Source organism: Pholis gunnellus, assembly GCF_910591455.1.
Source record: "Pholis gunnellus genome assembly, chromosome: 8".
Classification (NCBI taxonomy): domain Eukaryota; kingdom Metazoa; phylum Chordata; class Actinopteri; order Perciformes; family Pholidae; genus Pholis; species Pholis gunnellus.
This window is the reverse complement of record NC_136534.1, coordinates 27823543-27847086: the sequence shown is the minus strand read 5'-3', so window position 1 is coordinate 27847086 and position 23544 is coordinate 27823543. Positions and strand designations below refer to the sequence as shown.

The 23544-nt window shown below is 44.7% G+C and overlaps 1 protein-coding gene across 7 annotated transcripts in view; it reads right to left on the bottom strand.

Moving 5' to 3' along the window:
* The window catches only part of dennd4b (DENN/MADD domain containing 4B), a 37923-nt gene extending 17705 nt beyond the window's left edge, over positions 1 to 20218 (bottom strand). For 6 of the 7 annotated variants that reach the window (XR_013767197.1, XR_013767198.1, XR_013767199.1 and 3 more), the window contains exons 1-11: positions 20120 to 20218; positions 17586 to 17653; positions 9798 to 10148; positions 8957 to 9209; positions 8646 to 8715; positions 8131 to 8300; positions 7512 to 7753; positions 6531 to 6597; positions 1605 to 1663; positions 1027 to 1171; positions 180 to 355 (exon numbers count right to left, since the gene is read on the bottom strand). Coding sequence is in view for 4 of the 7 variants with exons in the window: in XM_079165243.1 (XP_079021369.1) it covers positions 180 to 355; positions 1027 to 1171; positions 1605 to 1663; positions 6531 to 6597; positions 7512 to 7753; positions 8131 to 8300; positions 8646 to 8715; positions 8957 to 9209; positions 9798 to 10129 (1514 nt within the window). In the remaining 3 variants the exon portion in view is untranslated. The remainder of the gene's footprint in view (positions 1 to 179; positions 356 to 1026; positions 1172 to 1604; positions 1664 to 6530; positions 6598 to 7511; positions 7754 to 8130; positions 8301 to 8645; positions 8716 to 8956; positions 9210 to 9797; positions 10149 to 17585; positions 17654 to 20119) is intronic. The other variant, XM_079165244.1, reaches the window with a different exon arrangement.
* Between the last annotated feature and the right edge of the window lie 3326 nt (positions 20219 to 23544).

The following is a 23544-nucleotide window of genomic DNA, read 5'->3' as shown; positions in this document are numbered from 1 at the left end:
ATCTAGTCAAGTACTTAGGTGAAGTATTATTACAGATTAAACCACCAGCAGTTTATAAAAGAATGAAAACTAAAGTCTCTCCAACAGAGTTCTCACTGCCACAGTTTATCTATCTATCTATCTATCTATCTATCTATCTATCGTTCATAAACACAACAACCCTGCAGTCACGGACTCACTGGAAGATGGTGTTGGTGTCCAGGTCCACACAGACCACATCAGTGGGGGGGTCGTACAGGTCGAAGTAGCTCGAGTGAACCCCGACGATGAACGGCATCGGAGCCAGAAGAACGTCGGCCATCTGCAGCGGACACAGAGGGATGTAGGGACACAGCCACCGCAGGGGAAAGCTCATCTAGAGACACAGAGACCAGGGTCAGAGAGACCAGGAGAGACCAGGAGAGACCAGGAGAGACCAGGAGGGACCAGGAGGGACCAGGAGAGACCAGGGTTAGAGGGACCAGGAGAGACCAGGAGGGACCAGGAGAGACCAGGAGAGACCAGGAGAGACCAGGAGGGACCAGGAGAGACCAGGAGAGACCAGGAGAGACCAGGGTTAGAGGGACCAGGAGGGACCAGGGTTAGAGGGACCAGGAGAGACCAGGAGGGACCAGGAGAGACCAGGAGGGACCAGGAGAGACCAGGATCAGAGAGACCAGGTGAGACCAGGAGAGACCAGGATCAGAGAGACCAGGAGAGACCAGGAGAGACCAGGGTCAGAGAGACCAGGAGAGACCAGGAGAGACCAGGGGGGATCAGGGTTAGAGGGACCAGGGTTACTGTGTGTGTGTGGTGGAAAGATAGTAGTTCTGAGGTACTTGTACTAAACATGAGTATTTCCATGTTCTGTATACTTCTACTTCTACTTTGATCCGACAGCTTTAGTTACTTCACAGATTCAGATTATGAATCAACGAATAAATGATGAAACTACCAGCAGTTTATAAAGTATTATATATATAAAATGAGCTGCACCATTAAAGAGATCATTAATGCATAATAACTATAATATACGTGGAGACTTACGGAGACGAGGGCCTCGCTGACGGAGGTCAGGACGTCGGGACGCAACGAGTGGAGCAGCAGTTTGTGTTCAGTGAGGACGGCGAGCAGCAGCGTGCAGGTGTTCTCTGGACCGAGGTTCTGGAGGAGCTTCAGGAAGCTGGCACCACTGTGAGACACACACACACACACACACACACACACACACACACACACACACACACACACACACACACACACACACACACACACACACAGAGACAGACACACACACACACACACACACACACACACACACAGAGACACACACACACACACACACACACACACACACACACAGAGACACACACACACACACACACACACACACACACAGACACAGACACAGACACAGACACACACACACACAGTATTATTGTTAAAGTAGTACTAATAAATACATAACAGATGGTTAACAGACTCATTCCACATGATGCATTGTGGGACCTTCACTTGTTCTAGTTGACATGAACAACACGTGAGTTTCTTAGTTCTGACTCATGCTCAGCGTGACTGAGGAGCTGAAACCTTCAAAGACTTGTATTGTGAGTTGTTGTGCTGACCTGAGAGGGAGAGGAGAGGAGACCGGCTGGCAGAGGAGGAGGTTATCGTACGGAGAGAGCTGGAACATAAACCACCTGTTAGCACACACACTACTGGTTTCATGCTTCATGTTACATTCCATCACTTATGAGAACATTTCACTCACCAACTCTAATCCTGGAATGTAAATATGAATGAAACACATGAGGGCACCACGAGCTGTCTGTTATAAACACACACACCTGTAGTGTGTTGATCAGGTTATAAACAAACACACCAGGGCCCTACGTGGTTGAACTAAGTCGATCAAATGTCCTATTATCAGCTTAAATGAACTGGATGATTGACATCAGGCTATCTCGGTTCCTCAAAGGCTGATCCGCTCAAACAGTCTCGTTAATTTGAACCAGATGTCAGTCATCAGGATCGTTGCGCGTGTCCGTCCTACTTCAAAAGGGGGAAGCGTCGATCACCGAAACCATGATTCTCTAACAGTACAACGGCAAATAAACGCAAAGAAAGAGCCTCTTTTTACTCCGCTGATGAGCAGGAGATGATCATGAACGCATACGAAGAATTCAAGACCATAATCATGGTGAAATCTAACGCTGCGAGGGCGACGAGAAGCATGGTGACATATCACAGACAAGTTAAATGCGCAAGTGTTGGGAAAATGTATCGGTTAATTTAAGAGCCTCATCACCCCAATCAATCAGATGATATTTCTTTAAATGTGCTGCTGGCAGTAGGCTTAATGGAACGCATCATCAATGAGATCTATAGCGAAAATAATTATATCAACTCGTTCAGAATAAGTAGATAAAAACAAGCCCAAAGAGAATCTAACTGATACCAATTAATAGATACTTATGAGGATATATGTACTGTATGCGCTTATGTATCATGTACTATATATATATATATATATATATATATATATATATATATATATATATATTTACCATATAGAATAGGAGTTTGAATATGTGTGTGTGAATCTGTGTATGGGCGGATCAGTGTGTGTGTATTATTCATAATAAGCGGTGAAAATAAATTGTGTGTAATTCTCTCTATTCTTATCATGAGTCCACCTTAATCATGTTCTACAGTAATGATATCTATGGTGTACTAATAATACTGTCATATCATTATGATGCTTTCAACCATCATGTAGTTCAACCAGCCATCAAGAGGACACGGGAGCAAGTAAACACTAAGCACACACACATTATTCACAATGGTGATCAATACAACATGTTGCCATGGTGATGTAATGAACACATCCAGAAGTTTCTTAATCGCCAAATAAACGTTATGAACAGCACGGCATGCAGCGGCTTTCCCGATGTTCTCCACATCACCGACACTACATCATGAAGCATCGCTCCACAGCGAGGCTGCATCAGTCCGTGAGACAGTAGATGGCGTGTGGTGTTCAATGTACGGCTCGAGAAGGTCTTTAAATAAATGATTCCTTGTCGGCAGAATCGATAGCGCTCGTACAGGAAGTCATCATGATGTGATAACGGATCTTGGCGATCTGGAAGAACTCTCTCCCTATAAAACGCTGATCTGACTAATATCGCTTCCTCATCGGTGGATCTCTGAGGAAGAGGAGCTGACACTTGTTTCCGGGGGAGTGGAGCTGATCCAGCGGATCTAGCTCAAGCCTGCTCTGGAGCAGGTTCAGGCTTATGGATGTGTTGCTATGGTGATTTTTCCAAACTTGCTTCGAGGAACCGAAAAGCCTGACTTATGTAATCTCATCCTGGAAATTATCCGGCTAACTCAGTTAGCCACGTACGAGGAATAGGGCCCTGGGTTATAAACACACCTGTAGTGTGTTGATCAGGTTATAAACACACCTGTAGTGTGTTGATCAGGTTATAAACACACACACCTGTAGTGTGTTGATCAGGTTATAAACACACACACCTGTAGTGTGTTGATCAGGTGCAGCAGGTGTTTTGGGAGAAATGTCCTCCTGTGGTTTCACTTTCATTGAGAGGGAAATCTAATCTGTTGTTTTGCTGATGGATACAGTTCTTGTAAAGATGAAGTTGGTGAGTAAGATGTTATAGAGAAAGATTTGTCATTCCTATCAGTTATAATTTCAGGAATTTTTTGCTTAAGCGGGAAATTAATAATAATAAAAGACAGACATACAAGCAGACCTTGTGACTCATTGTGGCCCACATTGTGATAATATCATCCACCTGCATGCAGCTGAGAGGAATCACACATCAACCGAAAGAATCATTTTAGAAGTGAAAAAATTATGTGAAGAAATTTTGTGCACTAATTAGAACCAATCAATAAATGGACTTCTGATTGGACACAATTACCATGTTGAGGTTGTGATCGCATCACCGCCTACATCCTGTTGAAGGAGGAAGTGACAAAAACGTCTGTGCTGGTTTTTATGAACAACATATTCTTCTTTTGAAATAATTTGCTGAAAACCTGTGTACCTGAACGAGGATGCTGAAGGTTTTAGTGTGTACCTGAACGAGGATGCTGAAGGTTTTAGTGTGTACCTGAACGAGGATGCTGAAGGTTTCAGTGTGTACCTGAACGAGGAGGTTGAAGGTTTTAGTGTGTACCTGAACGAGGATGCTGAAGGTTTTAGTGTGTACCTGAACGAGGATGCTGAAGGTTTCAGTGTGTACCTGAACGAGGAGGTTGAAGGTTTTAGTGTGTACCTGAACGAGGATGCTGAAGGTTTTAGTGTGTACCTGAACGAGGATGCTGAAGGTTTTAGTGTGTACCTGAACGACGATGTTGAAGGTTTTAGTGTGTACCTGAACGAGGATGCTGAAGGTTTTAGTGTGTACCTGAACGAGGATGCTGAAGGTTTCAGTGTGTACCTGAACGAGGAGGTTGAAGGTTTTAGTGTGTACCTGAACGAGGATGCTGAAGGTTTTAGTGTGTACCTGAACGAGGATGCTGAAGGTTTTAGTGTGTACCTGAACGAGGAGGTTGAAGGTTTCAGTGTGTACCTGAACGAGGAGGTTGAAGGTTTTAGTGTGTACCTGAAGGAGGAGGTTGAAGGTTTCAGTGTGTACCTGAACGAGGAGGTTGAAGGTTTTAGTGTGTACCTGAACGAGGAGGTTGAAGGTTTTAGTGTGTACCTGAACGAGGATGCTGAAGGTTTCAGTGTGTACCTGAACGAGGAGGTTGAAGGTTTTAGTGTGTACCTGAACGAGGATGCTGAAGGTTTTAGTGTGTACCTGAACGAGGAGGTTGAAGGTTTTAGTGTGTACCTGAACGAGGAGGTTGAAGGTTTTAGTGTGTACCTGAACGAGGATGCTGAAGGTTTTAGTGTGTACCTGAACGAGGATGTTGAAGGTTTTAGTGTGTACCTGAACGAGGATGCTGAAGGTTTTAGTGTGTACCTGAACGAGGATGCTGAAGGTTTTAGTGTGTACCTGAACGAGGATGCTGAAGGTTTTAGTGTGTACCTGAACGACGATGTTGAAGGTTTTAGTGTGTACCTGAACGAGGATGCTGAAGGTTTTAGTGTGTACCTGAACGAGGATGCTGAAGGTTTTAGTGTGTACCTGAACGAGGATGCTGAAGGTTTTAGTGTGTACCTGAACGAGGATGTTGAAGGTTTTAGTGTGTACCTGAACGAGGATGCTGAAGGTTTTAGTGTGTACCTGAACGAGGATGCTGAAGGTTTTAGTGTGTACCTGAACGAGGATGTTGAAGGTTTTAGTGTGTACCTGAACGAGGATGCTGAAGGTTTTAGTGTGTACCTGAACGAGGATGCTGAAGGTTTCAGTGTGTACCTGAACGAGGAGGTTGAAGGTTTTAGTGTGTACCTGAACGAGGATGCTGAAGGTTTTAGTGTGTACCTGAACGAGGAGGTTGAAGGTTTTAGTGTGTACCTGAACGAGGATGCTGAAGGTTTTAGTGTGTACCTGAACGAGGATGCTGAAGGTTTTAGTGTGTACCTGAACGAGGAGGTTGAAGGTTTTAGTGTGTACCTGAACGAGGATGCTGAAGGTTTTAGTGTGTACCTGAACGAGGATGTTGAAGGTTTTAGTGTGTACCTGAACGAGGATGCTGAAGGTTTTAGTGTGTACCTGAACGAGGATGCTGAAGGTTTTAGTGTGTACCTGAACGAGGATGCTGAAGGTTTTAGTGTGTACCTGAACGACGATGTTGAAGGTTTTAGTGTGTACCTGAACGAGGATGCTGAAGGTTTTAGTGTGTACCTGAACGAGGATGCTGAAGGTTTTAGTGTGTACCTGAACGAGGATGCTGAAGGTTTTAGTGTGTACCTGAACGAGGATGTTGAAGGTTTTAGTGTGTACCTGAACGAGGATGCTGAAGGTTTTAGTGTGTACCTGAACGAGGATGCTGAAGGTTTTAGTGTGTACCTGAACGAGGATGTTGAAGGTTTTAGTGTGTACCTGAACGAGGATGCTGAAGGTTTTAGTGTGTACCTGAACGAGGATGCTGAAGGTTTCAGTGTGTACCTGAACGAGGAGGTTGAAGGTTTTAGTGTGTACCTGAACGAGGATGCTGAAGGTTTTAGTGTGTACCTGAACGAGGAGGTTGAAGGTTTTAGTGTGTACCTGAACGAGGATGCTGAAGGTTTTAGTGTGTACCTGAACGAGGATGCTGAAGGTTTTAGTGTGTACCTGAACGAGGAGGTTGAAGGTTTTAGTGTGTACCTGAACGAGGATGCTGAAGGTTTTAGTGTGTACCTGAACGAGGATGTTGAAGGTTTTAGTGTGTACCTGAACGAGGATGCTGAAGGTTTTAGTGTGTACCTGAACGAGGATGCTGAAGGTTTTAGTGTGTACCTGAACGAGGATGTTGAAGGTTTTAGTGTGTACCTGAACGAGGATGCTGAAGGTTTTAGTGTGTACCTGAACGAGGATGCTGAAGGTTTTAGTGTGTACCTGAACGAGGATGCTGAAGGTTTTAGTGTGTACCTGAACGAGGATGCGCGGCCGCTGGGGGGAAGGAAACGGGACGTTGTGCATGAAGCTGGAGATGTGTCTGCAGAGACAGAATATCAAGATTAAGATCAATTATTTACCACGAGTCAAAATGATCAATATCATGTAAAATAACAAACAAATAAAATGAATAATATTTCATCACCACCTTTTCTCCAAGTAGTCATAGTTTGGTCACAGTTTTTTGATTTATCAAGGAGGGAACATGTCATTTGATACCATCTGGAGACGAAATATTAATAAAAATGTCTCGTTCGAGTGAGTTCAAGTTAAAGATATAACAAATATGTCCACAGCAGTACATTGCTTTGCTCCAGGTACTCCTGTGTGTTTCTACTGTACTAATATACTAATACTATGGAGAAGTACCTCATACAACCACACTACCCGTTTATTTTATGAGAGAAACAAGCTCAGCTCAGCTCGTCCTCCTAACGGACTGATGTGTATTCAGTGGTTTTAGTGGTTTTAATCAGCTGGTCTGTTGGTTTTGGAGAAGACAAACAACAACTCCTGAACCATGAACGCTGAAGCCAGTGACCCCACAATGCTTCACCACGGCACTAAACTCAACCTTTTTGTTATTGTTTTGATTGGACGGTAAATAGACTGTACTTGTGTTTCTCTTTTCTAGTCTCTGGACCACTCAAAGCTACACGTCATCATTCACCCACATTTACAACCATTCATACATATTCACACCCATCCACACACATACTGAGAGGAGGGGCCACCTGCCCATCCGGACTATCGAACATTCACACACCTTGGAACAGCCTACAGGAGCATTATGGGGTGTTTGGCCCAAAGGACACATCGACATGGACTAACGGAGCCGGGGATCGAACCACCAATCCTCTGATTGAAGGACGACCTGCTCTCAAACGGAGAGAGCCCTAGCTGCAGGAAATGATGCATTGTGAATGAATAATAAAGACGAACGTAGGCACTGACTTCTCGAGCGGCAGGACGTGGGGCCCGGAGATGGAGTATCTGTAGATGAAGGTGAGGAACTTCTGGAAGACGGTGAAGAAGGGCCAGTGGGAAAGGACGCAGATGCTCTTCTTCACCTGCAGACTGCGGTTGGTGATCGGCCGTCGGTCCACCACGCTGAGGAGGCCGAGCCTCACGCTCTGCCGCTCCGACAGCAGCTCCCTGGAGAAGGACTCGTAGAACTGGATGGCTGCTCCGTAAACCTGCAGGGAGAGCAGAGTCCTCACAGACCAGGACATGGAAACCTGGTTCAAAGGTCCAGATGTGCTGCTGGTCTGTTTTACATTCTCTGGTTCTGGACCGCTGGTCTGTGACACATATTTCAGGACTTTCTAAAACTTCAGAGACTAAAGATTTTATCAGTCTGTCGTCTGTTTTGATGTTTTAATGAGCAAATTATGATTCATGTTCCATTAATGCACATTAATAACTTTGAGTCTGTGCTTTCTACAGCTGCTTTTATTATCATTATTATTCTATAATATCAATCATTATTCTGTTATTATTGGTGCTACTACTGCTGTTGTTATTTCGGGTTGTAAAGATAACTTGAACTGAATGTATTTTTCTGAGCATAAACCTTGTCCCCGGAGGCGGAGGTGAGGACGAAGGTGGAGAAGACGGGCAGCTGGTACTTGGTGTTCATTGGCCAGCTCTCCAAGGCGACGCCCATCGGCAGACAGAAGACCGGCACCGACTCCGGCAGAGGAAACGCCTCCAGGTCCTCCTCAGGGTATCGGCTGATCAGACCTGCACCACACAGCAGTTCACCCGTTTACACCTAATGACCACATTTCATGCATACACAGATCTATGCAGGGTCAATATGGAGAATGGTGATCTATTGTTTACATTTTCTGTGTGTCTTGTGTTGTTTGGTTCTGATTGTTTGTACAGTCAGCAGGTATGTTGGGTACTAACATATATAAAATAGATCAAACACATCAGCCATCTGAGCTGAAGCTTTAGTCTATGATCAAATATTAATGATCAAACTGTGCTGAACCCCAAGATGTACAAGTTACCTCAACATTTAGGACCAGAAGGAACATCCTGACTAAGAGTTAACTCTTCACCTCCTGGTGAGATACTCACTGGCTTTGTAGAGCAGCGCGTTGGCGTTGGCCACAGCTCTCTTGTAGCACACATACAGAGCTGGACTCCACTGGAGACACAACACACATCAACATCAGTAGTTCATTTAACACAAGGAACGTATCTGATATTATATGTCTAAACTCATCTGTGACAAAGGTTCCAGCTAATTTCATTTGCAGGCTTATGACAAAGTGTTGGAATTGGAAACAAGCTTTTATTTATTCATTTTACTGCTGTTTGAGTGTCATAAAGACATTCATCGGTCGTGTTTCATCTACAGGACACAGTGAGAAAAGGTGGTTGCTCACCAGGCTGGTGTTGAGGTTCTTGTCCACTCTACAGAAGGTGTGAGGAGCGACCTCTCCTTTACTTGGCAGCAGCAGACCGATGTCAGTGACTCCCAGAGTGTGGAGACCCTGTGAGTCCAAAGCTCGCCGGTACGTCAGGAAAACACGGTGAGCCGCCGGAGCGCCGGAGCTTAAGCTGGCTGATCGGCTGTAGGGAGTCGTCTCTATAACGTACCAGCTCGGCTTCACCTGGTCCTTCCCTTCATACAGAACCCTGTAGAGACACCTGGATCAGTCTTTATCTGGACCTCCACCCGAGGGTCACGCGGACCTCCACCCAGGATGAAGTGAAATGAAAAGAACCTAAATGACGCTGCGTTTAAGAGGTCAAAACTAGTATAAATGAACATTCCACTAATATATTCATACTGATCTGTTTACATGTTAATTTAAATGAATAGTCCATTTTAATTTGCTCACCAGATGTAATCTAAAAGGATTTATTAGTAATTAAAGATGAACATGAGAGAAACAACAGAGAAGATGGAGATGAGAACACTGCGTTACATAATCTCTGTATTATATAAGCTTTAAAATGCGTCACATGAACTAGAGATGTGGGAGGAAGAGCTGCCCAGTAGAACTGATCAGACTGGTTTTACTGGGCAGCTTCCAGGTGTGAAAGATCATTCATTACAAAATGACAATGTTTTACAGAACAACCTGCCTCCTCTCAGGACCATGAAGGTCTGAACCACATCTCTTCACAATCAGACAGTAGTTCTTACAGAGGTTGGACTGACATCACTCACTTGTCAGCAACTTGTTTCACCCCCCCACCCTGATAAAAGGTGTTTCTCACCCCAAGTCTAGGATGGGCGGCTTGTCCCTCCCTCGGCGGTAACACAGGTACAGGTGAGGGTTGTTGATGAGACCGGCGCTCAGCTCGGCCGAGTGTCCGCCCAGTGTCCTCTCGATGCAGGTGAAGCCCTCCGGGACTTCCTCCCCGAGCCCCCGGGCGATCACCGCCAGGTCCGTCACCGACTCCACCGCTCTGGATGAGGAAGAGGATGAGGAAGAGCAGGAAGAGGTGGAGGTTTTGGCATCCTCATCCAGGGGCCTCCAGGCCCCCGCAGGGTCCAGACCTGCAACTACAAAGTAGTCCACCAGCTGAGGACATTTCTCCTCGGTCATGCCGTCCGTCTGTCCTCCTCTGCAGAGAGAGATTAGATGTTTGTTACCCTGCGAGCTAATATGAATTAATTATTCAATCATAGTAAACCTCACAAACTACTACAACTATGCAGTAATACTGAAACATAAAAACCATCATGAGAGATAAATGTAAGCCTTGTAGCGAGCCATCAGATCCATAACATTCAACCACTGACTTCCTCATTGTGTGGAAACAGTTTCAGAGGAACTTCAAAACTCATGAAGCACAAATGAATGTGATGAGTGACTCGTCTATCATAGTTTGTTCAGACTCAAAGAAACTGTTGTTCATCAGCTTTTATATGCATGTAGAACTACAATGATGGTGTGTGTGTGTTCACAATGAGTGCAGTGATGCTGAGAGGCTGAAGGCTCTTATGTAACTGTTCATGTCTCTTTCCCTCTCTCTTCCTCATCCTCATCCTTCTTCTCTGCCTCTGATCACAGGTTTACAGACAGACAACAGAAACATGACTCCATTTTGCAGAATTTGAACTGAAAAGCAGAATTCCATCAGACATTGATGAGAAATGAGATATGAAATCAGCATGAACTGCTCTTCGTATCACGGTGGTTTAAAAACTCTACATGGAGCAGCAGGTTCTACATGCACGTCTTCATGTATCATCACAGATTTTACTTCATCTACTAAGCTCTAGTCCGCCAGAACAGATTACTGATGCATCATGTAAGCTCACACACATTCAGCAGGATGAAAACACTGAACTACACCAGACCGAGATGACTAGATACACCGAGAGTAACTCACAGTCAACCAGGCTTGAAACGTGGCGGTAAGTACATTTGGAGGTTGAGTTGTTAACAAAAATCAAACCATCTACTGAAGCTTCTCAGATCACTTCTCTTCCATCTGTGTGGTTAACAAACACCAAACCTAAACGTGACCTGGTGAACTGTAATAATCAGCCAGTAGCTGCTGAGGTCAGTCAGCAGATGAAACGTTTCATTCCTTTAAACCAGAGACACTTTGGACGGTCCACTCATCCCGAAGGGTGAAAGTGAGAAAGAGACGTTAACGAAGAGAGCAGGAAGGGGGGGGGGGGGTCAAAGGTGAGCTGGCAAACAGGAAGAGAACTGGCAGCATGTTTCCTGTTCATCTGAGACTTTATGGTGACACAGCAGCTCATAAAACACAGAGATTTCATCAACGACTAAAGATCTCCCGTTTACTTTAGTCCCAACTGCATTTTAAATAAACGTATCTGTCTTCTAAGAAGAGTTAAAGTTAGGGATAGATGGTAAAGCTAAGAAGATTTAGAGTTAGGGATAGATGGTAACGCGACTGACTTTCAATCAAAGGATCGGCGGTTCGATGCCCGGTTCAGGCTCCACTAGTCGCATGTTGATGTGTCCTTGAGCAAGACACTTAACCCCAAAATGTCTCCTGTAGCTGTGCCTACGGTGTAGAATTATGATATAATCTGAATTGTAAGTCGCTTTGGATAAAAGCGTCTGCTAAATGACTGTAATGTGATGTGATGGTGATGCCAAGAAGACTTCGGGTTCGGGATAGATGGTGATGGCTAAGAAGAGTTCGGGATAGATGGTGACGGCTAAGAAGACTTCGGGATAGATGGTGACGGCTAAGAAGACTTCGGGATAGATGGTGACGGCTAAGAAGAGTTCGGGATAGATAGTGACGGCTAAGAAGACTTCGGGATGGATGGTGACGGCTAAGAAGACTTCGGGATAGATGGTGACGGCTAAGAAGACTTCGGGATAGATGGTGACGGCTAAGAAGACTTCGGGATAGATGGTGACGGCTAAGAACACTTCGGGATAGATAGTGACGGCTAAGAAGAGTTCGGGATAGATAGTGACGGCTAAGAAGAGTTCGGGATAGATGGTGACGGCTAAGAAGACTTCGGGATAGATTGTGACGGCTAAGAAGAGTTCGGGATAGATGGTGACGGCTAAGAAGAGTTCGGGATAGATGGTGACGGCTAAGAAGAGTTCGGGATAGATGGTGACGCTAAGAAGAGTTCGGGATAGATAGTGACGGCTAAGAAGACTTCGGGATAGATAGTGACGGCTAAGAAGACTTCGGGATAGATAGTGACAGCTAAGAAGAGTTTGGGATGGATAGTGACTGCTAAGAAGAGTTAGGGATAGATGATGACTGCTAAGAAGACTTCGGGATAGATAGCGACGGCTAAGAAGACTTCGGGATGGATGGTGACGGCTAAGAAGACTTCGGGATAGATGGTGACGGCTAAGAAGACTTCGGGATAGATGGTGACGGCTAAGAAGAGTTCGGGATAGATGGTGACGGCTAAGAAGACTTCGGGATAGATTGTGACGGCTAAGAAGACTTCGGGATAGATAGTGACGGCTAAGAAGAGTTCGGGATAGATGGTGACGGCTAAGAAGACTTCGGGATAGATGGTGACGGCTAAGAAGAGTTCGGGATAGATGGTGACGGCTAAGAAGACTTCGGGATAGATTGTGACGGCTAAGAAGACTTCGGGATAGATAGTGACGGCTAAGAAGAGTTCGGGATAGATGGTGACGCTAAGAAGACTTCGGGATAGATAGTGACGGCAAAGAAGAGTTTGGGATAGATGATGACTGCTAAGAAGACTTCGGGATGGATGGTGACGGCTAAGAAGACTTCGGGATAGATGGTGACGCTAAGAAGAGTTCGGGATAGATGTGACGCTAAGAAGACTTCGAGATGGATAGTGACTGCTAAGAAGAGTTCGGGATAGATGATGACTGCTAAGAAGACTTCGGGATAGATAGCGACGGCTAAGAAGACTTCGGGATGGATGGTGACGGCTAAGAAGACTTCGGGATAGATGGTGACGGCTAAGAAGAGTTCGGGATGGATAGTGACTGCTAAGAAGACTTCGGGATAGATGATGACTGCTAAGAAGACTTCGGGATAGATAGCGACGGCTAAGAAGACTTCGGGATGGATGGTGACGGCTAAGAAGACTTCGGGATAGATGGTGACGGCTAAGAAGACTTCGGGATAGATTGTGACGGCTAAGAAGACTTCGGGATAGATGGTGACGGCTAAGAAGACTTCGGGATAGATTGTGACGGCTAAGAAGAGTTCGGGATAGATAGTGACGGCTAAGAAGAGTTCGGGATAGATGGTGACGGCTAAGAAGACTTCGGGATAGATGGTGACGGCTAAGAAGAGTTTGGGATAGATGGTGACGGCTAAGAAGACTTCGGGATAGATTGTGACGGCTAAGAAGACTTCGGGATAGATAGTGACGGCTAAGAAGAGTTCGGGATAGATGGTGACGCTAAGAAGACTTCGGGATAGATGGTGACGGCTAAGAAGAGTTTGGGATAGATGATGACTGCTAAGAAGACTTCGGGATAGATAGCGACGGCTAAGAAGACTTCAGGATGGATGGTGACGGCTAAGAAGACTTCGGGATAGATGGTGACGCTAAGAAGAGTTCGGGATAGATGTGACGCTAAGACTTCGGGATGGATAGTGACTGCTAAGAAGAGTTCGGGATAGATGATGACTGCTAAGAAGAGTTCGGGATAGATGGTGACGGCTAAGAAGAGTTCGGGATAGATGGTGACGGCTAAGAAGAGTTCGGGATAGATAGTGACGGCTAAGAAGAGTTCGGGATAGATAGTGACTGCTAAGAAGAGTTCGGGATAGATGGTGACGGCTAAGAAGAGTTCGGGATGGATGGTGACGGCTAAGAAGAGTTCGGGATAGATAGTGACGGCTAAGAAGACTTCGGGATAGATAGTGACGGCTAAGAAGAGTTCGGGATAGATGGTGACGGCTAAGAAGAGTTCGGGATAGATGGTGACGGCTAAGAAGAGTTCGGGATAGATGGTGACGGCTAAGAAGACTTCGGGATAGATAGTGACGGCTAAGAAGACTTCGGGATAGATTGTGACGGCTAAGAAGAGTTCGGGATAGATAGTGACGCTAAGAAGAGTTCGGGATAGATGGTGACGGCTAAGAAGAGTTCGGGATAGATGGTGACGGCTAAGAAGAGTTTGGGATAGATGATGACTGCTAAGAAGACTTCGGGATAGATAGCGACGGCTAAGAAGACTTCGGGATGGATGGTGACGGCTAAGAAGACTTCGGGATAGATGGTGACGCTAAGAAGAGTTCGGGATAGATAGTGACGGCTAAGAAGAGTTCGGGATAGATAGTGACGGCTAAGAAGAGTTCGGGATAGATGGTGACGGCTAAGAAGACTTCGGGATGGATGGTGACGGCTAAGAAGACTTCGGGATAGATGGTGACGCTAAGAAGAGTTCGGGATAGATGTGACGCTAAGAAGACTTCGAGATGGATAGTGACTGCTAAGAAGAGTTCGGGATAGATGATGACTGCTAAGAAGACTTCGGGATAGATAGCGACGGCTAAGAAGACTTCGGGATGGATGGTGACGGCTAAGAAGACTTCGGGATAGATGGTGACGGCTAAGAAGAGTTTGGGATGGATAGTGACTGCTAAGAAGAGTTCGGGATAGATGATGACTGCTAAGAAGACTTCGGGATAGATAGCGACGGCTAAGAAGACTTCGGGATGGATGGTGACGGCTAAGAAGACTTCGGGATAGATGGTGACGGCTAAGAAGACTTCGGGATAGATTGTGACGGCTAAGAAGAGTTCGGGATAGATAGTGACGGCTAAGAAGAGTTCGGGATAGATGGTGACGGCTAAGAAGACTTCGGGATAGATGGTGACGGCTAAGAAGAGTACGGGATAGATGGTGACGGCTAAGAAGACTTCGGGATAGATTGTGACGGCTAAGAAGACTTCGGGATAGATAGTGACGGCTAAGAAGAGTTCGGGATAGATGGTGACGCTAAGAAGACTTCGGGATAGATGGTGACGGCTAAGAAGAGTTTGGGATAGATGATGACTGCTAAGAAGACTTCGGGATAGATAGCGACGGCTAAGAAGACTTCGGGATGGATGGTGACGGCTAAGAAGACTTCGGGATAGATGGTGACGCTAAGAAGAGTTCGCGATAGATGTGACGCTAAGAAGACTTCGGGATGGATAGTGACTGCTAAGAAGAGTTCGGGATAGATGATGACGGCTAAGAAGAGTTCGGGATAGATGGTGACGGCTAAGAAGAGTTTGGGATAGATTGTGACGGCTAAGAAGACTTCGGGATAGATAGTGACGGCTAAGAAGAGTTCGGGATAGATGGTGACGGCTAAGAAGAGTTCGGGATAGATGGTGACGGCTAAGAAGAGTTTGGGATAGATGATGACTGCTAAGAAGACTTCGGGATAGATAGCGACGGCTAAGAAGACTTCGGGATGGATGGTGACGGCTAAGAAGACTTCGGGATAGATGGTGACGCTAAGAAGAGTTCGGGATAGATAGTGACGGCTAAGAAGAGTTCGGGATAGATAGTGACGGCTAAGAAGAGTTCGGGATAGATGGTGACGCTAAGAAGACTTCGGGATAGATGGTGACGCTAAGAAGAGTTCGCGATAGATGTGACGCTAAGAAGACTTCGGGATGGATAGTGACTGCTAAGAAGAGTTCGGGATAGATGATGACTGCTAAGAAGAGTTCGGGATAGATGGTGACGGCTAAGAAGAGTTCGGGATAGATGGTGACGGCTAAGAAGAGTTCGGGATAGATGGTGACGGCTAAGAAGAGTTCGGGATAGATGGTGACGGCTAAGAAGAGTTCGGGATAGATGGTGACGGCTAAGAAGAGTTCGGGATAGATGGTGACGGCTAAGAAGAGTTCGGGATAGATAGTGACGGCTAAGAAGACTTCGGGATAGATAGTGACGGCTAAGAAGAGTTCGGGATAGATAGTGACGGCTAAGAAGAGTTCGGGATAGATGGTGACGGCTAAGAAGAGTTCGGGATAGATGGTGACGGCTAAGAAGACTTCGGGATAGATAGTGACGGCTAAGAAGACTTCGGGATAGATAGTGACGGCTAAGAAGAGTTCGGGATAGATAGTGACGCTAAGAAGAGTTCGGGATGGATAGTGACTGCTAAGAAGAGTTCGGGATAGATGATGACTGCTAAGAAGAGTTCGGGATAGATGGTGACGGCTAAGAAGAGTTCGGGATAGATAGTGACGGCTAAGAAGAGTTCGGGATAGATAGTGACGGCTAAGAAGAGTTCGGGATAGATGGTGACGGCTAAGAAGAGTTCGGGATAGATGGTGACGGCTAAGAAGACTTCGGGATAGATGGTGACGGCTAAGAAGAGTTCGGGATAGATGGTGACGGCTAAGAAGAGTTCGGGATAGATAGTGACGGCTAAGAAGACTTCGGGATAGATAGTGACGGCTAAGAAGAGTTCGGGATAGATAGTGACGGCTAAGAAGAGTTCGGGATAGATGGTGACGGCTAAGAAGAGTTCGGGATAGATGGTGACGGCTAAGAAGACTTCGGGATAGATAGTGACGTCTAAGAAGACTTCGGGATAGATAGTGACGGCTAAGAAGAGTTCGGGATAGATAGTGACGCTAAGAAGAGTTCGGGATGGATAGTGACTGCTAAGAAGAGTTCGGGATAGATGATGACTGCTAAGAAGAGTTCGGGATAGATGGTGACGGCTAAGAAGAGTTCGGGATAGATAGTGACAGCTAAGAAGAGTTCGGGATAGATAGTGACGGCTAAGAAGAGTTCGGGATAGATGGTGACGGCTAAGAAGAGTTCGGGATAGATGGTGACGGCTAAGAAGACTTCGGGATAGATAGTGACGGCTAAGAAGACTTCGGGATAGATAGTGACGGCTAAGAAGAGTTCGGGATAGATAGTGACGCTAAGAAGAGTTCGGGATAGATGGTGACGGCTAAGAAGAGTTCGGGATAGATAGTGACGGCTAAGAAGAGTTTGGGATAGATAGTGACGGCTAAGAAGACTTCGGGATAGATGGTGACGGCTAAGAAGAGTTCGGGATAGATAGTGACGGCTAAGAAGAGTTCGGGATAGATAGTGACGCTAAGAAGAGTTCGGGATAGATGGTGACGGCTAAGAAGAGTTCGGGATAGATAGTGACGGCTAAGAAGAGTTTGGGATAGATAGTGACGGCTAAGAAGACTTCGGGATAGATGGTGACGGCTAAGAAGTCCACAAACCACTGGGTAAGGTCATGGTGACTACGTCCACTTCTTATAAACTGTGGTCTGTGAAGGCCTTAAACCGCACACAAGGACTTATGACACATTTTGTTTGAAAAAACATGTGGGGGAAGGGTTAGTTACTACCAAAGCTGTTGATGGAATATGAGTGTTTTGAGAGGTTGTGTGTGTGTGTGTGTGTGTGCAAGTGTTAAATACTCTAACCCTATTGGGAATTTGCGCTTGTTTAAATAAGGTTAAGGTCAAATAAGCTGAGCTCTTTTCTGCTGCAGATCAGAACCAACACATACGTACATACATGTACAGTTCATGCTCTACTGTCAGAAACTCCACCCTTTCACCTGTCTTCACCTGTTTACTGGAGGAAATGTCTGCTGCCACTAGAGTCACTTCATGTTTCACACAAAGGGAGTTGTCTGCTGAAATACAAAAATAAAAATCACAATTATTGCTGAAACAGCTGATTTCATCACAAGCACTTCCCTTTTTAAAAAGGACTGAGCAACAATGGATCACACACACACACACACACACACACACACACACACACACACACACACACACACACACACACACACACACACACACACACACACACACACACACACACACACACACACACACACACACACACACACGAAAGCCCAGAGAAATGCAACAGATGTCCTCACTTTAGAGAGCACCACAGTACATCAACGCAGCATCATTCAACTAAAAAAAGAAATTGTACTTACGGTGTTAAAATTAATCAGCTGTCAAATTATTTGCTAATTATTATATTCAGTGAGGCAGCAGCCTGTAATAAAACCCAAATGTTCAAGTTGGAGACAAACCTCAAGTGTTTGATTGATTACCACATAGTTCTGCATCAAACAGTTTGTCTGTGACTCACTTGAGGCACGTTTTAGCCCCCCAGCAAAGGATGACATCATGGTCTATAACATGATGTCATCAGTCCACAGCTGACCTGTGATGTAATAATGGAGACTCTGTGGTTTGGAGCAGATTCACAGAAGCATGAAACTGTTTGTATTACAATTGAAACCAACATTAAACTCACAGAGTCCTTCAGAGAACTAAATATCTCAACTTCTAATGAGCTTCATCATTCATGCTCCCCTCAGGATGAACCCTCATCATCATCATGTCAACATGTTAATGTGTCCGATACCAAACAACTGCAGAACTCAAGACACTCTGTGTATTGAGCATTAGCTAATGCTAGCATGCTAACACTCATAAGCGATTCTTTTTAACTAAAGCCAAAGCAGAAGCACTGAATATGTTCTTTATCTGTTCAGTAGAAAAACAGGAAGTGAGAAGTCTTTCTCAAATGAAGCAGTTATTAATAACCTGAAACATCATTCACCATCAGCTGTGGTTTCACTAAAAACACTTCTAGAACCTGAACAGCTCGTTCAGCGAGTTTCCTCAGAACTTAAATAATATTATTGCTAACAGGAGATAAACTGTGGCTGCTTTCTGATCAGCAACGAAACCAACCTGCATCATTGAAGTGTTTTCACTAAAATGACCCAGCGGATCATTATCTATAACCTCTGAAACACCTCACAGTCTATAGGAGGAGGATCTATAACCTCTGAAACACCTCACAGTCTATAGGATGAGGATCTATAACCTCTGAAACACCTCAGTCTATAGGATGAGGATCTATAACCTCTGAAACACCTCACAGTCTATAGGAGGAGGATCTATAACCTCTGAAACACCTCACAGTCTATAGGATGAGGATCTATAACCTCTGAAACACCTCACAGTCTATAGGATGAGGATCTATAACCACTGAAACACCTCACAGTCTATAGGAGGAGGATCTATAACCACTGAAACACCTCACAGTCTATAGGAGGAGGATCTATAACCTCTGAAACACCTCACAGTCTATAGGATGAGGATCTATAACCTCTGAAACACCTCACAGTCTATAGGATGAGGATCTATAACCTCTGAAACACCTCACAGTCTATAGGATGAGGATCTATAACCTCTGAAACACCTCACAGTCTATAGGAGGAGGATCTATAACCACTGAAACACCTCACAGTCTATAGGAGGAGGATCTATAACCACTGAAACACCTCACAGTCTATAGGAGGAGGATCTATAACCACTGAAACACCTCACAGTCTATAGGAGGAGGATCTATAACCACTGAAACACCTCACAGTCTATAGGAGGAGGATCTATAACCACTGAAACACCTCACAGTCTATAGGAGGAGGATCTATAACCACTGAAACACCTCACAGTCTATAGGATGAGGATCTATAACCTCTGAAACACCTCACAGTCTATAGGATGAGGATCTATAACCTCTGAAACACCTCACAGTCTATAGGATGAGGATCTATAACCTCTGAAACACCTCAGTCTATAGGATGAGGATCTATAACCTCTGAAACACCTCACAGTCTATAGGATGAAGATCTATAATCTCTGGATCTATAACCCAATGGAGCTTTAAACTCTTTATGTGGTTCAAATATCGGACACAGCTGAACCATCAACATGACGTCATCAATGTGTTCACGAGCTCTGCGTCAGTTCACCGAGTGACAGACGACGGTCGCGCGCAGCTGCAACACAATTCAAACCCAGAAGTCAGGAAGCCGTCGAGTTCCATTATCGGACGCAGATGAAGATCATTTAACGTCACCTGTCCTCGTGACCACGTGACCTCGTCTACGGTTGTGTCATTTATCTCAGATATCGGTCGCGTGTCAGGTAGGGTGCGCGAGGACCCGTTATTTACCCGTTAGACAACATGACGTTTGTTAGCTTCCTCCGTGTTAGCTCACCTAGCTAACACACGTCACAGGTACCGGGCAATGACGTCACTAACGCCGTACTAACGGGACTCTTACCGTGATGTCGGTGCTCGTTGTTCCCTCTGATCTCTGGATCATGTTCAGCTCGTTCTCTCACATGTGACGTCCATGTTTCTGTCCGTTACAGTGTCAAGCTCCACACAACACTTCCTGTTTTCGGTCACACGCTTCAAAATAAAGGTCGCTTCTTCTTCTTCTTTTGATTTTCTGGCGGTTGGCAAATAGCTTTGAATTTCCGCCACCCACTGATCTGGAGTGTGGACTAAGGAAACCCTCTAATAATAATAATAATAATATATACAGTATATACAGCACCAGTCGAAAGTTTGGACACACCTTCTCACTCAATGGTTTTTCTTTATTTTAATTTTTTCCTACATTGCAGATTAATATTGAAGACATTGAAGGAACACATCTGGAATTGTGTGGTAAACAAAAGAATGCTCAACAAACCAGAATATGTTTTATATTTTAGATTCTTCACAGCACCTTCTGCTCTGATGACAGCTTTGCACTCTCGGCATTCCTTCAGTCCGCTTCATGAGGTCGTCACCTGGAACGCTTTCCAACAGTCTTGAAGGAGTTCCCAGAGGTGCTGAGCACTCTGCGATCCAACTCATCCCAGAGCATCTCATTGGGTTGAGGTCGGGTGATTGTGGAGGCCAGGCCCTCCATCACTCTCCTTCCTGGTGAAACAGCCCTCACAAATCACACATCACACCTCCTCCTCCATGGTTCACGGTGGGAACCACACATGTAGAGACCATCTGCTCACCTTCTCTGCGTCTCATGAAGACATGGCGGGTGGAACCAAAAATCTCAAATTTGGATTCATCAGACCAACAGATTTCACTGGTTTAATGTCCTTGTGTTTCTTGGCCCAAGCAAGTCTCTTCTTCTTCTTCTTCTTCTTCTTCTTCTTCTTCTTCCTCAGTAGTGGCTTCTTTGCAGCAATTGGACCATGAAGGCCTGATTCACGCGTCTCCTCTGAACAGTTGATGTTGAGATGTGCTCTGCTCTGAGGTGCTGTTAATTGATGCTGGACTACTGAACGGCAGCAGAGGTAACTCTTGGTCTTCCTGTCCTGGGCCGGTCCTCATGAGAGCCAGTTCCATCATAGCGTTTGATGGTTTTCGCGACTGCACTTGAGGATGCATTCAAAGTTCTTGAAATGTTCCGGATTGACTGACCTTCCAGTCTTAGGCCAAATCCACACTTTCTATTTATAAACGCAGATGTTTTGCTACGTTCAGACCGAGCGTCACTACGCCGGAGGAGTTTGAAAACGCTCCCGAGGACGAATACGTTTGAAAACTCTGCGTTGTGTTTTCGTGTGGACGGTCAAAAGCGGATACATTTAGAAACGATGACGCCCACACCGCGTTCACTACGTGATCGGTTCTGAGCAGTCACGACTGTCCTTCCCTGGTTCTTCACACTCCGATCACCTGACCCGTACCCGGAAGATCACAAACAACAACACTGATTACCGATCGACTACCAGGATCATTTAACATGGACACCTGATTACGGGCGCTGCTGATCATTTTGTCTTTAGCAGCTGTTGTCCAGTTAAAGTCTGCATTTTATAATTCTACTACTGCCGACATGCGGAGGAAGCAGCTGTTATTGGAGCGATTAGCGAGCGGCGTTATCAGACCTACGGAGCGGACTCTGAAGTCACGGTTAGCGGCTTTAGGGAGGCTGATGGACACACAACGGAGGACCTCCCTGTCCTGATTGATGCTTATTTTGTTCTGCACAACTATTGTGAAGTCAGCAGATAAAATGTAAAGGAACAAAAGCAGTAAATGCTCTGCAGCAGACAGATAGTTCAGCCACCAGCAGAGCTACGAGTGAGAACAGACACAATGAAACCGAGAGGAACCGAGTGAGAGACGAGTGTTGACCACGTTTATGGACCATAATCTAGTAAACCTTTACGTGTAAGATTGATTTTAAAGTACATCTGATGTGTGAGAGAGAGAGAGAGCAAGACCTGCAGACTAGAGTCTGAAAAATAAAACCTCTAAAATGTTCCACCAACTGTCTGTTTGAGTTCATAGAGAAGATCTAAAGTATCAAATACGACCTTTCATTATTAAATGGACTGTCGCTTCTCTTTCCATAATATGGATTAGAACTAGTCGAATAGGCTTCTTCGCTGTATAGAACTGTGCACCAACCCTGCCTCTGCACAACACAACTGATGGTCTCAAACACATTAAAACAGACACATCTGTTCATTAAAAACAGTTCCAGGTGACGACCTCATGAAGCGGACTGAAGGAATGCCGAGTGTGCAAAGCTGTCATCAGAACAGAAGATGCTGTGAAGAATCCTAAATATAAAACATATTCTGGTTTCTTTACCACATCACTCCAGATGTGTTCCTTCATAGTTTGGATGTCTTCAATATTAATCTGCAATGTAGAAACAAATTAAAATAAAGAAAAACCATTGAATGAGAAGGTGTGTCCAAACTTTTGACTGGTAGTATATATATACAGTATATATATTATATATTATATATATATATATGATATATTATATATATAACTATATGATAACTATATGATAATAACTATATAACTATATGATAATAACTATATGATAATAACTATATGATAATAATTATATGATAATAACTATATAACTATATGATAATAACTATATGATAATAACTATATGATAATAACTATATGATAATAATTATATGATAATAACTATATAACTATATGATAATAAATATATAACTGTAAGATAATAACTGTAAGATAATAACTATATGATAATAACTATATAACTATATGATAATAAATATATAACTGTAAGATAATAACTGTAAGATAATAACTATATGATAACTGTAAGAAAATAACTATACGATGATAACTATATGATAATAATTATATGATAACTATATGATAACTGTAAGATAATAACTATATGATAATAACTATATGATAACTATATGATAATAACTATATGATAATAACTAAGATAATAACTGTAAGATAATAACTGTAAGATAATAACTATATGATAATAACTATATGATAATAACTGTCACGGGAATGCAAGGACTAGGACTCAATTGCAAGACCACAGGAGATAGAGTCAGGAAAACAGTCTTTATTAGCACAGCTGATTACAGACAGGAAAGGCTGTGTGGAGCCCGTGGTCCGACACAGCGTGCAGGCCGGATCGACGGTGTGGTACCCGTGGTCCGACACCGGAGGACACGGGGGGATTCCTGGATCAGCACACACCGGAGGCAGGCAGAGCGTCGGCGAACAATCCAGTGGGGACACAATAGAGGCTCGGGGGGTTCCCGGACCGTAGGACACCGGAGGCAGACACCGTAGGCAGGCAGAGTGTCCGCGAGAAGATCTGTTGGGACACAACAGAGGAACGGGGAATTCCCGGACCGTAGGACACCGGAGAGCAGACGCTCGAGA